General features: G+C 35.7%; 1 protein-coding gene across 1 annotated transcript in view; it reads left to right on the top strand.

Annotated features, from left to right (window-relative positions):
* Cfap47 (cilia and flagella associated protein 47) overlaps window positions 1-18,643 on the top strand; it is a 230,304-nt gene that overhangs the window by 161,131 nt on the left and 50,530 nt on the right. Inside the window, exons 52-56 of the mRNA XM_028769943.1 lie at window positions 1,409-1,506; window positions 2,693-2,868; window positions 4,405-4,512; window positions 6,976-7,087; window positions 7,620-7,724. Coding sequence (XP_028625776.1) covers window positions 1,409-1,506; window positions 2,693-2,868; window positions 4,405-4,512; window positions 6,976-7,087; window positions 7,620-7,724 — 599 coding nt within the window. The remainder of the gene's footprint in view (window positions 1-1,408; window positions 1,507-2,692; window positions 2,869-4,404; window positions 4,513-6,975; window positions 7,088-7,619; window positions 7,725-18,643) is intronic.

Genomic DNA, 18,643 nt, shown 5'->3' with positions numbered 1-18,643 from the left:
CCACACACACATCACCACTACCACCCCAAATGTACTGTCACTGGTACATTTACACTTGTGTTAAAAGCAGAAATGAGATATAAATTTGGAAAACGATGGTTCATTCTCCTTTTATTTCTCTCTCCCTCTCTGTCTCTCTCTCTCTCTCTCTCTCTCTCTCTCTCTCTCCCTCTGTGTGTGTGTGTGTGTGTGTGTGTGTGTGTGTGTGTGTGTGTGTGTGAAAACTAAGAGCCTGTCTAAGTGTGGTGGCACATGTATTTGGCCCGAGTACTTGTTTTCATTAACTCAACTTCTCATTTCTGAATTCTTTGGCTTTCCAGTGTTGAGTTGCCTCAGGTTGAAGATGTTTGCTCATTATCAGTGTATTGTATGCATAGTCACATTATATTGTTGAGTTTGAAAGTTTTTAAGAACTATTATTCTAGATTAAATTACATAGGTTAAGTTACTAACAACCTTTGTCCTCAGCTACCTTGAACTAGGAGTTCACAATAATGGCATTATCAGCATCTGTCTCTTCTGAAAAGCTTCTCTATGTGTATACAATTTTACATGGGATTGTAATAAATCTACTACATAAAAAGACTGTGTGGCCTCATGTGACACTTAATGCACCTGCAGTGCTTCCCTGTGAAGACACTTTGTGACTGATCAAGATTTCAGCTTTTGGTGCCAGAGTTTTAGCATCAACAGTGGCAGAGATTTCTGCTCTAAGAAAACCTGGGAATCCTGACCTAAGCATCATTTCACTACTTTGCCTAAACCTCTTTCTAGCTTTCTTGGTATTAAATTGCTAGAAGTTTTTAAGTACTCCCATGGAGCCTGAGCCTCATATTCCTGACCCTTTCCTTAATCTAAATTCTTATATGACTAAGAATGAACAGTGCTTCATTGAAATGAATTGTGTAGATATCTCTTTGTATAAATATGTGAATATTTTACAAGCTACGGAAAAGTATTTTTCCTTCAGAGCATTAATGCTTGACTTAAAATTAGTTTATTATGCTGTGGAAATGAAAGCATAGCTGAGACAGGAATAAAACCAGGAGCCTTGCATATTTGCCTCATCATACAGGACAGGGCTTCTCTTACTGCTCACAATTGTAATGATGGCTGCTCCTGGTGTTCTCACATTTCCTGGTAAATCCAATAAAAGTAACTGAAATGTCAACCATGGTAGTGCGTGACCATAATTCCAGCATTTGATACTGAAAGGCATGAGAATTATAGGGAGGTCAATCGCAACATGGACTACATAATAGGTGCAAGGAAAAACAAAGAAAATAGAAAAGGAAAGATAATTTCAAAATATCTTTATGAATATCAAAAATTTTTAGCCCCATATTAAGAAGTGCTTGTTTGTTGTTGTTTCTTTATTTTTATTTTGCTTTGTTTTGTTTTGTTTCAGATCAAAAGGTTAAAACTCTAAAAATCTGGTATCATCTTGAAATTCATAGCTCCCCTGGACCTCCTGTAGATACAATTGAACTTCATTGTATTGCTCTGGTAAGAGCTCAGTAAATCTTCATAAACTGTCATTTGGCAAATATAACAGTTATACACTCAGTTTCTATCCTTAAAACACGCATTTCAAAGGAATATATTTATATTAGTCAGTCTAGTCTTTAAATGCTTTGGAGAAATATCTTTCAATTATATTTCAAATTAATTTCAAAAAATATGGCAAGCCAGACCTTGCATATTTAATGTGTAGTTCTTAAAATGTGAAGAGGTCAAATACATTGTTTTCTTTGAATTTTATTACAGTTGTGTGTGATTATACATGTGTATTTGCTACAGTGTGCATGCAGAATTGAGAAGAGAACTTGTAGAGTGTCACTTTTCTTTTCTATATGGGTCTTGGTTATTGAGCTCAGGTGTTGTTGGGCTTGGTCACAAACATTTTGGCTGTCCTGACCCAGGATGATTTTTCAGAAATAAAATAGAATCAAAGATAATAATAAAATAGTACCAGAAAGCATAAGAGAGAGTATGAGCCTAGTGTTTGTTGTTGGTTGGTTTGTTTCTTCTTGATTTGGTAGGGTTTGTTTTCTTTATTTTTACTTCTTAGAGAGTGTGTGTATCATGTTCTTAAATTAACACTGTTTGTGAGACCAATCTGAATAGTAGATGAGGATAAATGAACAAGCCCAAGTGCTTTCCTTCCGTTTCTTTTTTTCTCCAGCTCTAGGCAGAATTGATAGACCAGTGTGTAGTTTATTGTAGTTGATCATATTTGTAGTTTTGACATACAACTCTCCTGTATTTATTTTTATTTGTTTGACCCCTGGAAACTTCTTTATATTCTAAGTTCTATAGTAGTCTTACAAGCTTCATCAAATTGCTTAGAAATCATTCTATCGCTGAATTATTTGTATAAGAAATGATGGAAAATTGACCTCATGGTAATAATGCTATTGATGAAAAACATATCTTAATTATGTTAACTCTTTCTGGAGTGCTTGCTATTAAAGCTGTTTTATAATCTGATATTGTTTGTCAAGATTAATTGAGGATAACATATATGAGATTAAGATTTAATAAAGATATTTTTAGTATTGTACCTGGAAACAAAAACAAAATAACACAAATGGCCTTCAGTAATACTATATTTTTTTTCTGTTTGCTTCCTTAGAGAAATGATTTTCTTGACCACAAAATTGATCATATCTTTTTTCTTTCATAATCCTAGGAGACAACGTGCATTGAAATTCCTATTGTCAATTCAAAAAATAGTCCTGTTTGTTTGGATGTAAAATTAACATCTTCTGCCCTTAGTGGACCAGCAGAAATGAAACTAGGTTCATTGGAAAGTGTGAACTATATTGTATGGTATTCTCCTGCAAGCACAGGCTATAAAGAAGAAAGGTGTGTTTTGGGCTTATATTGTAATTTGTTGTTGAGCCTTTGAAGATAGAGCTTTAAAATTATTGCTTTACATACTTTGTTTACTGACATACATACTATTCTCTGATAAGAAGTAATTATTTTCATTTACTTCAATGCAAAATTACTATTCACTGAAATAATCAAATTAAAATATTTTAGCATTTCTTATTTTTCTTTTTCACTAAACAAACATTCCTTAGTCCAACAACTGAACTGAGGATAGTTCAGGAGAACTAGGGTTTTAACTTTTACTTTTCTTGATTAAAAATTCAATTCTCCTTTTGAGTAATTAGCTATAAATCATTTGCTTATAAGACATAGACAAATTTATATTTTAAATATTATCTTCTACTGAAAATATACACATACACATATATACATACTTATATTAGGAGTATGTTAGTATAGTTTTATGAATACATTGTCTCATATTACTTCTCACAATATATGAAAATTACTACTTATAATTTTAATGAAGGGGTACTAAAATAATACATATGTTAAACCTTAACAAATAAAATCCATAATAGTGTAAATCAGGAAAAGAATAACATGGTTGGTTGCATTTGTAATCCCACTACTCAAGAGACAGAGGGATCTTTGAGTAAGAGGCAAGCACATATTACATAGTGAGTTCTAGATCATTTTGAACTAAAATGTGGCCCTGTCTCAAAAAATATTAAAAAGAGGAACCAGAGGAAGAGGAACAGGGTGTTTAAAAGAAGAAAAGGAGAGCAGGATGCTATTTTAAAATCTTGTATTACATTACCATTAGAAATGTGGGGTTCTCTCATTTCTCTAATGTGACCCTAGGCTTTATAAGTACCAATTGAAACTTAAGTTTTCTTTATTTGTATGTATGAGAAGGCATTCTCTAGGCTTCTTATCATTACTTGCTTATTCTAGTATTAACTTGGTATATATTTGATGTACATAAAATGTACAAGAATCAGCAGGGCGGATTGACTCATCCCATTTTTATAAAAAAGAAATTCAAACTCAAAAATTTAAATGATTTGATCAATGTTATATAAAACAATACAATAAAGCTGAGAATCAACTCAGTGATAAATTTATAATTTTACAAACACCATCTTCTGAGAGGGGAGCTAATGCTGATTATAAAAGTGTTCTTTAAAACTACATATTTATAATGACCTTCACAAAAATGTGTGCATCCATTCAGTTCAACAAAATATATTTGATTTAACTACAACTATAAACTGGAATTTTTTAAACACTGACATTTAAAATATAATCAGTTTCCATTCATTCAATAAACATTTATTAAATCTATAATAATAACAATATTTCTTTTCGTTACTGAATTCATCGTCCCACCCAAAATGTAAAAATTACAAATACATTTATGGTAGGACTAGAATATATAATGCAGTAGTGATTAAATATACTATATTTGAAACTAGATATTTCTACCATTTTATATTTTGATCTTCCACTTTTATTATATAAACTAAAACAATTAACAAGATTTTTAAAATTTCTCTACAACAGCATTATCTTTCAGCCTGAAATGGGTGAAGAGTTCTGGTATTTACTTAAACTAACAACTGAACTTCCAAAATCAAAGAGAATACCAGAAATGCAGTGTGATCTTGGAAAGTAAGTTTTGTTTAGTAATTAATTTCATTATATAAAAAGAAAAAAAACACTGTTGTAAAGCATTTAACCTTTTAAAATACAAAGTAAACACATTTCTAATATGAAAATCTATCAAAGAAACAGATTGGGGAATGGTTAAGAGTTCCCTACCAAACATGCTTGCAATGGAGGGAAAGGGACTACTACAGTACAGAACAAGCTCCTCTCATATTAAGGCTTACAAAATAAAATGGAAAAGGAAGTTAAAAAAAAAGTAGAAGAAAACTGGATAAAAGAAACTAATCTGAAGAATCTAACAGCCCATTCCCAGTAGACACTGGGGGGAGTTGAACTTGTTCTTGTGCACATATGAATTAAGCTTACAAACAAGTTGAGTTCAGGGTAAGAGAGAGATCTGGTTGAAGTTTTGTTTGCTCAAAGATGAGTATATGCCATAAGCAACTGTGAATAGTAGGCCACTTTTTTTTGCCTACCAATTAAACGTTTATTTTTATTGTGTGAGCATGTGTATATACAGTTTTGTTGTGTGAAAGCATAGCATTTATTCTCTGATCTGTGAATGGAGATCAGAAGTCAACATTGGATAGTTTATTCTTTTTTTTCTACCTTATTCTGGAGTGTATATGTGTACCCATATGCACACACACATACACGCACGCACGCACACACACACACACACACACACACACACTTGAAGGAGAATCGTATCTATTCGTGCTCAGTGTAATAATATATTTTATTTCCTACTCATTTATCTAACCTAACCTTTCATTTTCATTTCCTATTTTAGTTTTCTGATTCTTTCTTTTTTTTAAAGAAAATGTCCACATAACATAAATTAACCATTTTAAAGTATGCAATACAGTATTATTTTATAATGCTGTGCAACTACAGACCACCACCTTTCACGCCATTTTTGCCATCCTAAAGGAAACAGTTCCATTAACCTGTCACTGTAATTTGATCTCTCCCCCTTGACTTAGCAAATACAAGTTTGATTTCCTTCTCTATTTTAGATACTAAATAAAGAGAAATTATACAAATTTTAGCTTTTGTGTCTGACTTCCATGTACAAATATAATATTAACTGCTATTTTCTACATCAATCAGACGATTGTCTAAGGAACCATTCACATGAGTAATAGGTCCATAAATAGACTTTCTCCTTATTCCTTTCCCTGCCAAACAAAAGCTCACAGTAATTTGCATTTCTTCTCCCTATTATTACTCATGCAAACACTTAATTTTCCCCTATTGCTGCTACTTGAGCCTTCCTTGTTTCGCAGCTGGATTTTAATACCATAATAATCACAAGTAGTTACTGTGCTTCCTCTTCCTAATCACTGTACATTATTTTCCACCCAGTTTTCATGATGAAAACATCATACTTGCTTAAACAAAAGCAACTAGTCAAAGCTACTTGACTCTTTCAAAGGATAATCAGGTGCCTTAGGGTGATATGAGAGGCCGTTTCTATTCAGTCTTCTGACCTGTTGTTCAGTGTCATTGCATTCACTACTAGTGTAATAGTATCATACCCTATTCTCCTGGCATGAATAGACATTTTATACAATGAGCTTTGGTTAGTACTGATTTGAAACCATAGATTTCTTCACATGCTATTTACTAAGACTGATTTACTAAGACCTTAGTTATTTTTTTTCTATTTCAAAAACTATGATTCTTTCATTATAAATATATGTAAATCAACTTTGCAACAATACTAATTTTTCTACAAATTATATTTGAAACTAAGTGTCTTAGTCAGGGTTTCTATTGATGAACAAAATATCAAGCAGATTAGGAAGCAGGAGCTGATGCAGAGGCCATGGAGGCATGTTACTTACTGGCTTGCTTCCCCTGGTTTACTCAGCTTGCTTTCTTAAAGAACCCAACACTACCAAGCACAGTGATGGCACCACCCATGATGGGCACTATGACCCTCGATCACTAATTGAGAAAATGCCTTATAGCTGGATCTCATGGAGGCATTTCCTCAAGGGAGGCTCCTTTCTCTATGCTAACTCCAGCTTGTGTCAAGTTGACACACAAAACCAGCCAGTACAATAAGCATATACACATTGTCCCTTCTTCTAATTGCTATATATACATTTATATGTTCAATTTATGTATTTTGAAATATGTACACACACATATATATACATTCAGATACTAGATATATGTGTCTGTAGTCCATAACCTTGTTTAGATCATTTGATTAATATATCTATAGATGGCAGAGGAGTAGCATTATATAATTTTCTCATTGAGGAACATTATTTTTAATTTGGATTGGCATGTATTATACAATCAAATCAGACATTGTTCTCTCAAACATATGCAAATATTATGCAATAACAGGTTTTAAGGGGGATATAATTTAGTAAAAAATGAAAAAGCCTATGATATCATTGATAAGTTTATAAACACCAACAAATTTACTACTTTTGTTTTTCCTCCCAGGAAGATCATTCAAACCCTTCCTTTATATAATCCTACGCATGAAACTTTAGAATTGAGAATAAAGAACAGTAATCCTGAAAATTTTGTCATAGAGCTTAACAGAAAATTACCAGTAAGTATATTCAGAAATCCATTAAACTGATTGCTACAATAGCATTTTCAAATTGTACTTTTATAATTTTAATTCAATATTTTCATTAGAATCACTAATAATAATTTAAATTTTGATGTATAAAAAGTGATATTTTATTCTCTTTTATACTTGTTCATGAATTATAATCTATTATTTAACAACCTCATTTTAATATAATATTGGAATTATATATGTAAATTATGCTCAATATGCTGGTTGTATTTTCTGACCCATTTTATTAATCAGATTTCATAATATTCTCTGAGAAATATAATTTTATCCGAAGTTACTATATATTTACAAATCTTGAGTACAATTTTTTTTATTTTAATTTTATTTAATCTTTTTTTATACTCCAGATTTTATCCCCCTCCTGGGTATACAAAACAAATAATGTTTGTAATTCCTAACATTTATTGTGCAAACACAAGCCATAGACTTGGCACACAAACATTCCACCTCAAAAAAGTATTGATTTTTGGTTTTCTTGTGTCTTTCTGAATTCTCGCAGTTGGTCCTCCTACCCCACTCTACCACAGAGCTATCTGTTTACTTTCATCCCTCTGGACTTGGGAGACAGGGTCATGAAACGTGCATTAACTTCTATTGTACTCAGGTATGATTAGTATGTTCTAAGACAAAGCTGATTTAATGGATATCAAAATAAGTACATACATAAGTGCAGTTCATGCAGCTATTATCTTTTGCAAATAAACTACTTTTATTGCAAATCATTAAAGGAATATTTTAAAATACAGTATTATATTACCAATCTGTAAACAACTAAATAAGATACGTTTTAGTATTTAAACCTAGAAATAGAGCAATAAGTTCTTTCTCATGAGTGAGATAAAATAAGATAAAAAATACTCATTTTTAACATTTCCTAAACCAGCTGAAGACTGGTCATGATTTCAATCTCTGAGTACCCACTGTCTATCTGCTGAAAATCTCCAGTTTTCAATGGTGAAACTTGAACCAATAATTCATCTCTTCGCCTACTAAGTCCAGACCTTTTAACTTTTCCAATCTTTCTTTCTAACCCTTGTGCCTTTTTTGTCCTTCGTTATTCCCAAATGATTCACATATTTTTTATTTAATTCATCACATTGACATCTTTTGCAAATAAAAGCAGTTCATAAAATTTTAATTGAATGAACTTTTGTATGAACAATGCATACTATGTGCCCAAGTATCTAAAGAACAAATTTTAAAGAAAGCTTTATAATTTATTTTTGAAGTATAAATATTTGAAATAGCTCTTAACCTTTTTGGAAATTTTCCTATAAATGTACTTTCCTTTCTGGATTTGCTTGATAGTAGCTACCTGAACTGACATGTACAACTGAGTGGATAATTAACTAAAAAGGAGATAAAGGCAGTAGTAGTCAGATAACATTTAACTATTTCTAAAAAGTAGCATGAACTGAGTGAAATGGATAGGATTTGTTAATCTTACATTTGCTTCTGGTTTACATTCATACAAACAGCTTTATATCCTAAACTTCTAACATTAGTATTAAAATCTAAAGATTCTAATACTAGCTTTAAATATTGTGGATTCATTATCCTACCTGAGGCTGTAAGAGAAGTTACATTGCCCCATCACAGAATAAGGATAATAATTGTAAAGAGAAAATATGGTAATTAAGCCTTTCTTTGATTTTTTTTGTAAAACCTATTTTTCTTCAGTTTTCAAATGTTTTGTTTTTTTCTAATAGTGTTCCTCATTTATTTTTTCATACACAGTTGCACAATTCATTTCTTCTAAAGATTAGATACCAAAAACTTTTTTTAAATACAGAATTATTAAAAACTCCATAGCTTCTCCAATGTGAGGAGTCACTTGTGTTACTGATCTTAACCATTCTGATGAGTGTAAGAAGAAATATTAGCATAGTTTTGACTTATATTTCCTTGATGGCTAAGGTTGTTGAACATCTCTTAAGTGTTTCTTAGCCATCTGAAATAGTTCTGTTTAGATCTTTACCCCCTTTTTAATTGGGTTATTTATTTTCTTGATATCCACATGTTTTTTAGTTCTTTATGTATTTGGATATTAGCCCTATATTGCATGCATAGTTGACGAAATAGTTTCCAATTCTGTAGGCTTCAACGTGGTCCAAATGATGATGTCATTTGCCATACAGAAGCTTTTCAGTTTCATGAGGTTCCATTCATTAGTCATTGATCTTAGCATCTGTGCTAACAATATTCTGTTTAGAAAGTCTTTTCTGTGACAAGTAGTTCAAAACTATTCCCCAATTTCTCTTAGGTTCAGTGTATCAGGTTTTATGTAGAGGTTTTTGATACATTTGGAAATGAGCAGGTGATAAGAATGTATCAATTTGAGTTACTCTACATAGAGCCATCTAGTTTGATTGGCACCATTTGTTATAGATGCTGTCTTTCCAGTGTATATTTCTAGCTTCTTTATTAGAAATCATTTGTCCATATATGTGTGGATTTATATGTGGGTTGTTGATGTGAGTCTATTGATGAATGTGTTTGTTTTTGTGGCAATTGCATGTTGGATTTGTTACTATAGCTCTGTCGGACAGTTTGAGGTCAAAGATGGTGATACTTCCAATAGTTGTTTTTATTATTTGGTATTATTTTAGCTGTCCTTTTTTGTATTTCCATATGAAGCTGAGAATTTTCCTGCCAAGATCAGTGAAGAATTTTGTTGTAATTTTGATGGAGATTGTATTGAATCTTTAGATTGCTTTTGGAAGGATATCCATTTATACTACATTAATACTAATCCACTAGCATGGCAAATCTTTCAATCTTTAGACATCATCTTAATTTATTTCTGCAATGTTTAAAATTTTATCATTCAAGTATTTGAGCTGTCTATTTGCAAGAGTAGAGTACTAAAGATGTCCACTATCAGTGTGTGAGGATCAATATATGTTTTAAGCTGTAGAAGTCTTTCTTTTACAAACATGGATGTCCTTGTGTTTGAGGCATGCATAGATGTTAAGAATTGAAATATTTTGCTAGATTTTTTTCTTTGTTGAGTATATAGTATCCTTTTCCTAGCTCTTCTGATTAGTTTGGTTGAAATCTACTTTATCAGTTCATTTTTTTATGTATATTTGCTTTGAATAAATTTTTCTGAAATTTTACTCTGAGGTGATATCTATTCTTGATGTTATGGTATATTTGTTGTATGAAGTAGAATGATTGATCCTGTTTTTCCTTCCATTGTTTTAGTCTGTTTCTTTTTACTTGGAGATTAAGACCATTATTGTTGAGAGATATCAATGACCAGTGTTTGTTGATTGTTATTATTTTTTTGTTATTCTTGTTTTGTATGTTTGTGTTTCCTCTCTTGATTTGCTGGTCTGTGGGTATTTACTCCTTTGTGACTTTGGGTATGGTTAACTGATTTAGATTGGAGTGTTTTTTTTTTCCTACTGCTTTCTACAGTGTTAGATTTGTAAATAGATATTACTTAAATTTGGGTTTCTCATGCTATGTCTCATTTTCTCCATCTAATTGTGATTGGAGTTTTCTCTGGATATACAAGGTGTGGGCTGACACCTGTTATCTTTTAGAGTTTGAAGAGGATTTACCCAGACCCTTCCGGCTTTTAGAATCTCCATTAAAATTCAAGTTTTCATCTAATAGTTTTGTCATTATATGTTACTTGGTCTTTGTTTCTGTTCAGGTTTTAATATTAATTTCTTTGTTCTAGTGTTTCAATGTGAGCTCAGGGGAGTTTCTGTTCTGGTCCAGTATACTTGGTGTTCAGCACTCTTCTTGTGCTTTGATAAGCATTCACTTCTTTAGGTTAGGGAAATTTTCTTCTATGGTTTTGTTGAAAATATTTTCTGCACCTTTGACCTGAGTTGTTGTTGTTGCTGCTGCTGCTGCCACCGCTGCCACTTCGCCGCCTCCTCCTCCTCCTCCTCCTCCTCCTCCTCCTCCTCCTCCTCCTTCTCCTCCTCCTCCTCCTCCTTCTATTCCTATTATTCATAAATTTTATGTTTTCCTACTGTCTTAGAATTCCTGGATGTTTTGTGCCTACAAATTTTTTAACATTTTCTTTGACAGAGGTATATATTTCTTCTATTATGTCTTCAATGCTGAAGAGTCTTTATTCTATCTTCTGTGTTCTGTTGGTAAGGCTTGCCTATGAGTTTCCTGTTTGAGTTCCTAAATTTTTTATTTCTAGATTTCCCTCTTTGAGTTTTCCCTATTGACTCTGTTTCCACTTTCAGGTCTTAAACTGTTTTATTCATTTATTTCCATTGTTTGTGTTTTTATAGATTTCTTCAAGGGATTTATTCATTTTCCCTTTCATATCTATAAAAGTTATTTTAAGGTCTTTGTCTTATGCTTCAGCTACACTGCAGTTCTTATTGCCTACTGTGATAAGGTTGCTGGACTCTAATTTATATTATCTGTTCGTCATTAATTGTTTTTTAGGCTATCATTTAGGCATCTACATTTGGGAAGATTGTAATTCTAGGTGCCAGTATCTGTTTTGCCTTAGTTTGGTAGATATTATGCTCATCAGTTTCTGTTGCTTTCTCTGGTTCTTAAGAGGTTTTAGTGTCTTACTGTTGCATGCTAGGCTATTTATTTGGAATCTTACTAGTTGTGGCTACTGGGGGTTCCTGGTAAAATTTGTTTTTATGTATTGTATTCTGACACTTAGTAATTGGGATGGACTTGAGGGTGGCTGACTGTGTCCACAGGAGGAATGATAGCATAGTGATTTACCAGGATCTTCTTTTTTTTTTTTTTTTTTTTTTAATTTTTTTATTGGATGTTTTATTTACATTTCATATGTTGTCCCCTTACCCCATCCCCCACCCACCCAGGAACCCCCAATCCCCTCACACCTCCTCCTTCTTCTTTGTGGATGTAACCTCTATCTACCCCCCCACTCCCACCTCCCCACCCTCAAAACTCCCACCCCCTGGGGCGTCCAGCCTTCATGAGGTCAAGGATCTCATCTTCCACCTGTGCCCAGCAGGGCCCTCCACTCTTATATATTCAGCTAAGGCCCTGGATCCCTCCATAAGTGCTCCCAGGCTGGTGGTTTAGACCCTGGGAGCTGTGGTTGGTTGGTATTGTTGCTCTCCTCATGGGGCCACAAATCCTTTCAGCTCCTTCAGTCTTCACTCTAACTCCTCCATTGAGAACCCCATGATCACTTCAATGGCTAGTTGTGAGCATCTGCCTCTGAATATGTCAGACTCTTGAAGACCTCTGAGGAGACATCCATATCAGGCTCTTATCAGCATGCACTTCCTGACTTCCACATCAGCATCTACCTTTGGTGACTGCACATGGGATGGATACTCAGGTGGAAAGGTCTTCAGACGGCCCCTCCTTCAGTTTTTGTCCCTCGCTTTGTCTCCATATTTGCTCCCTTGAGTATTTTGTTGCTCCTTCTAAGAAGGACCGAATCACCCCCACTTGGTCTTCGTTCTTTATGGACTTCATGTGGCCTGTGAGTTGCATCTTGGGCATTTTAAGGTTCTGGGCTAATATCCAATAATCAGTGAGTGAATACCATGTGTGTTCTTTTGTGATTGGCTTACCTCACTCAGTATGATAATTTCTAGTTCCATCCATTTACCTAGGAACCTCTCAAATTCATTGTTTTTAATAGCTGAGTAATACTCCATTGTGTAAATATACCACATTTTTTTAATCCATTCCTCAGTTGAAGGACATCTGGGTTCTTTCCAGCTCCTGGCTATTATAAATAAGGCTGCTATGAACATAGTTGAGCATATGTCCTTATTATATGTTCGAGCACCTTCTGGGTATATGCCTAGGAGTGGTATAGCTGGATCCTCGGGTAATGCTATGTCCAATTTTCTGAGGAACCGCCACACTGATTTCCAAAGTGGTTGCACCATCTTGCAGTCCCACCAACAATGGAGGAGTGTTCCTCTTTCTCCACACCCTCGCCAGCATCTACTATCACCTGAGTTTTTAATCTTAGCCATTCTGACTGGTGTGAGATGGAATCTCAGGGTTGTTTTGATTTGCATTTCCCTGACGACTAAGGATGCCGAGCATTTCTTTAGGTGCTTCTCGGCCATTCGAGTTTCTTCTGTTGAAAATTCTTTGTTAAGCTCTATACCCCATTTTTTAATAGGGTAATTTGGTTGCCTGGAGTCTAATTTCTTGAGTTCTTTGTATATATTGGATATTAGCCCTCTATCAGATGAAGGATTGGTAGAGATCTTTTCCCAATTTGTTGGTTGTCGTTTTGTCCTATTGACAGTGTCCTTTGCCTTACAGAAACTTTGCAATTTTATGAAGTCCCATTTGTCAATTCTCGATCTTAGAGCATATGCCATTGGAGTTCTGTTCAGGAACTTTTCCCCTGTGCCCAAGTATTCGAGGCTTTTCCCCACCTTCTCTTCTATTAGTTTCAGTGTATCTGGTTTTATGTGGAGGTCCTTTATCCACTTAGATTTGAGCTTTGTACAAGGGGATAAGAATGGATCAATTTTCATTCTTCTACATGTTGTCCTCCAGTTGAACCAGCACCATTTGTTGAAAATGCTGTCCTTTCTCCACTGGACAGTTTTAGCTCCTTTGTCAAAGATCAAGTGACCATAGGAGTGTGGGTTCATTTCTGGGTCTTCAATTCTATTCCATTGATCTTCCTGCCTGTCTCTGTACCAATACCAGGTAGTTTTTATCACTATTGCTCTGTAGTACAGCTTGAGATCAGGGATGGTGATTCCTCCCGAAGTTCTTTTATTGTTGAGAATAGTTTTCCCTATCCTAGGTTTTTTGTTATTCCATATGAATTTGAGAATTTCCTTTTCTAACTCTGTGAAGAATTGAGTTGGGATTTTAATGGGGATTGCATTGAATCTGTAGATTGCTTTTGGCAAGATGGCCATTTTTATTATATTAATCCTGCCAATCCATGAGCATGGGAGATCTTTCCATCTTCTGAGATCTTCTTCAATTTCTTTCTTCAGAGACTTGAAGTTCTTGTCATACAGGTCTTTCACTTGCTTGGTTAGATTCACACCAAGGTATTTCATATTATTTGCAACTATTGTGAAGGGTGTCATTTCCCTAATTTCTTTTTCAGTCTGTTTATCTTTCATGTAGAGGAAGGCTACTGATTTGTTTGAGTTGATTTTATAACCAGCCACTTTGCTGAAGTTGTTTATCAGGTTTAGGAGTTCTCTGGTGGAAGTTTGGGGGTCACTTAAGTATACTATCATATCATCTGCAAATAGTGATATTTTGACTTCTTCCTTTCCTATTTGTATCCCTTTGACTTCTTTTTGTTGTCTAATTGCTCTGGCTAAGACTTCCAGTACTATATTGAATAGGTAGGGGGAGAGTGGGCAGCCTTGTCTAGTCCCTGATCTTAGTGGGATTGCTTCAAGTTTCTCTCCATTTAGCTTGATGTTGGCTACTGGTTTGCTGTAAATTGCTTTTACTATGTTTAGGTAGGGGCCTTGAATTCCTGATCTTTCCAAGACTTTTATCATGAAGGGATGTTGAATTTTGTCAAATGCTTTCTCAGCATCTAGTGAGATAATCATATGGTTTTTTTCTTTAAGTTTGTTTATATAGTGGATTACATTGATGGATTTCCGAATATTGAACCATCCCTGCATTCCTGGGATAAAACCTACTTGATCATGATGGATGATTGTTTTGATGTGGTCTTGGATTCGGTTTGCTAGAATTTTATTGAGTATTTTTGCATCGATGTTCATAAGGGAGATTGGTCTGAAGTTCTCTTTCTTTGTTGGGTCCTTGTGGGGTTTGGGAATGAGTGTAATTGTAGCTTCATAGAACGAATTGGGTAGTGTTCCTTCTGTCTCTATTTTGTGGAATAGTTTGAAGAGAATTGGTATTAGGTCTTCCTTGAAGGTCTGATAGAATTCAGCACTAAAACCATCTGGTCCTGGGCTTTTTTTAGTGGGGAGACTTTTAATGACTGCTGCTATTTCCTGAGGGGTTATGGGACTATTTAGATGGTTTATCTGCTCCTGGTTTAATTTTGGTACCTGGTATCTGTCTAGGAAATTGTCCATTTCATCCAGGTTTTCCAGTTTTGTTGAGTATAGGCCTTTGTAGTAGGATCTGATGATTTTTTTAATTTCTTCCGTTTCTGTTGTTATGTCTCCCTTTTCAGTTCTGATTTTATTAATTTGGATACTCTCTCTGTGCCCTCTGGTTAATCTGGCTAACGGTTTATCTATCTTGTTGATTTTCTCAAAGAACCAACTCCTGGTTTTATTGATATTTTGTATTGTTCTTTCAGTTTCTATTTGGTTGATTTCAGCCCTGAGTTTGATTATTTCCTGCCTTCTACTCCTCCTGGGTGTATTTGCTTCTTTTTGTTCTAGGGCTTTTAGTTGTGCAGTCAACTTGTTAGTGTGTGCTCTTTCCAGTTTCTTTTTGTAGGCACTTAGAGCTATGAGTTTTCCTCTTAGCACTGCCTTCATGGAGTCCCACAAGTTTTGGTATGATGTGTCCTCATTTTCATTGAAATCTAAAAAGTCTTTAATTTCTTTCTTTATTTCTTCCTTGACCAAGTCATCATTGAGTAGAGAGTTGTTCAGTTTCCATGTGCACATGGGTTTTCCATTGGTTTTGTCATTATTAAAGACCAGTCTTATTCCATGGTGATCTGATAAGAGGCAAGGGATTATTTCAATCTATTTGTATCTGTAGAGGCTTGTTTTGTGACCAATTATATGGTCTATTTTGGAGAAGGTACCATGAGGTGCTGAGAAAAAGGTATATTCTTTTGTTTTAGGATGAAATGTTCTATAGATGTCTGTTAAGTCCATTCGGTTCATAACTTCAGTTAATGTCAAACTGTCTCGGTTTAGTTTCTGTTTCCATGATCTGTCCATTGCTGAGAGTGGGGTGTTGAAATCCCCCACTATTATTGTGTGAGGTGTAATGTGTGTTTTGAGCTTTAGTAAAGTTTCTTTTATGTATGTAGGTGCCCTTGCATTTGGGGCATAGATGTTCAGAATTGAGAGTTCACCTTGGTAGCTTTTTCCTTTGATGAGTATGAAGTGTCCTTCCTTATCTTTTTTGATTAATTTTGGATGGAAGTCGATTTTATTTGATATTAGAATGGCTACTCCAGCTTGTTTCTTGGGACCATTGGCTTGGAAAATTGTTTTCCACCCTTTTATTCTGAGGTAGTGTCTGTCTTTGTCACTGAGGTGTGTTTCTTGTATGCAGCAAAATTCTGGGTCTTGTTTGTGTATCCAGTCTGCTAGTCTGCGTCTTTTTATTGGGGAATTGAGACCATTGATGTTAAGAGATATTAAGGAAAAATGATTGTGGCTTCCTGTTATTTTTGTTATTAGAGGTAAAGTTATGTTTGTATAGTTATCTTCTTTTGGGGTTGTTGGAAGATTACTTCCTTGCTTTTTCTAGGTTGTAGTTTCCCTCCTTGTGTTGGCGTTTTCCATCCATTATCCTTTGAAGTGCTGGGTTTGTGGGAAGATATTGTGCAAATTTGGTTTTGTCATGGAATATCTTGGTTTCACCATCTATATTGATTGAGAGTTTTGCTGGGTATAGTAATCTGGGCTGGCAATTGTGTTCTCTTAGGGTCTGTATGATGTCCGTCCAGGCTCTTCTGGCTTTTATAGTCTCTGGTGAGAAGTCTGGTGTAATTCTTATAGGTCTGCCTTTATATGTTACTTGACCTTTTTCCCTTACTGCTTTTAGTATTTTTTCTTTGTTTTGTGCATCTGATGTTTTGATTATTATGTGACGGGAGGTATTTCTTTTCTGGTCTAGTCTATTTGGTGTTCTGTAGGCTTCTTGTATGTTTATGGGCATCTTGTTCTTTAGGTTAGGGAAATTTTCCTCAATGATTTTGTTGAAGATATTTACTGGCCCTTTAAGTTGGGAATCTTCATTCTCATCTATACCTATTATCCTTAGGTTTGGTCTTCTCATTGTGTCCTGGATTTCCTGGATGTTTTGAGTTAGGAGTTTTTTGCTTTTTTCATTTTCTTTGACAACTGTGTCAATATTTTCCACCGTATCTTCTGCATTTGAGATTCTCTCTTCTATCTCTTGTATTCGGTTGGTGATGCTTGCGTCTGTGACTCCTGATCTCTTTCTTAGGTTTTCTATCTCCATGGTTGTCTCCCTTTGAACTTTCTTTATTGTTTCTATTTCCAGTTTCAGATCCTGAATGTTTTTGTTTAATTCCTTCTTTGTGTTTTCTTGCATTTCTTTAAGGGATTTCTGTGATTCCTCTTAAGGGCTTCTATCTGTTTACTTGTACTCTCCTGTATTTCTTTAAGGGAGTTACTTAATTCCTTCTTATAATCCTCTATCATCATCATGAGAAGTGATTTTAATTCTGAATCCTGCTTTTCAGGTGTGAAGGGGTGTTCAGGGCTTGCTATATTGGGAGAACTGGGCACTGATGATGCCAAGAAACTTTGGTTTCTGTTGCATATGTTCTTGCGCTTGCCTTTCGCCATCTGGGTAACTCTAGTGGTACCTGCCCTCTCTGTGTAAGATTGGAATCTGTATTTCCAGTTATCTTGCTTATTGCAGAGCTCCTCGGAGTCCAGAGGTCTCTGTGGTCTTATGCCCCTAATCTCCCGGGTGGAAGAACTCCTGGGACTCAGGCCACCTCTTGGATCTGGTAATCCTTCTGTTCTGAGTGCAGTGGCTCCTCGGCTGCTCTGAGTGCAGTGGGTTCTCGATGACTCAGGATTCAGTTTCAGCTGCTCTGAGTGCAGTGGCTCCTAGATGACTCAGGATTCAGTTTCTCCACAGGACAGGAGCAGACCAACTCTGTGTCAGCTGCTCTGAGTGCAGTGGCTCCAGCTGCTCTGAGTGCAGTGGGTCCCTGATGACTCAGAATTCAGTTTCAGCTGCTCTGAGTGTAGTGGCTTCTCGATGACTCAGGATTCAGTTTCTCCACAGGACAGGAGCAGACCTACTCTGTGTCTGCTCCAGTCCCAGGGACCAGGCAGGGGCCGAAGGGAAGTGGAATTCCGGAGGGGCAGGGTTTGGGTAGCTGCTGTGCCCTAGATGTCCCTGGCTCCCAGATGTATTTCTGGGGCTTAGGGAGTGAGATGGAGTTCTTACCAGCTGCTCTGAGTGCTGTGGCTCCTGGATGACTCAGGATTCAGTTTCTCCACAGGACAGGAGCAGACCGACTCTGTGTCTGCTCCAGTCCAAGGGACCAGGCAGGGGCCGAAGGGAAGTGGAATTCCGGAGGGGCGGGGTTTGGGTAGCTGCTGTGCCCAGGATGTCCCTGGCTCCCAGATGTATTTCTGGGGCTTAGGGAGTGGGATGGAGTTCTTACCAGCTGCTCTGAGTGCAGTGGCTCCTGGATGACTCAGGATTCAGTTTCTCCACAGGACAGGAGCAGACCGACTCTGTGTCTGCTCCAGTCCCAGGGACCAGGCAGGGGCCGAAGGGAAGTGGAATTCCGGAGGGGTGGGGTTTGGGTAGCTGCTGTGCCCTGGATGTCCCTGGTTCCCAGATGTATCTCTGGGGCTTAGGGAGTGAGATGGAGTTCTTACC

This window comes from Grammomys surdaster, unplaced genomic scaffold (assembly GCF_004785775.1).
Source record: "Grammomys surdaster isolate TR1022 unplaced genomic scaffold, NIH_TR_1.0 195, whole genome shotgun sequence".
In the NCBI taxonomy this organism is placed as follows: domain Eukaryota; kingdom Metazoa; phylum Chordata; class Mammalia; order Rodentia; family Muridae; genus Grammomys; species Grammomys surdaster.
This window is presented reverse-complemented; position numbering and strand designations above follow the sequence as displayed.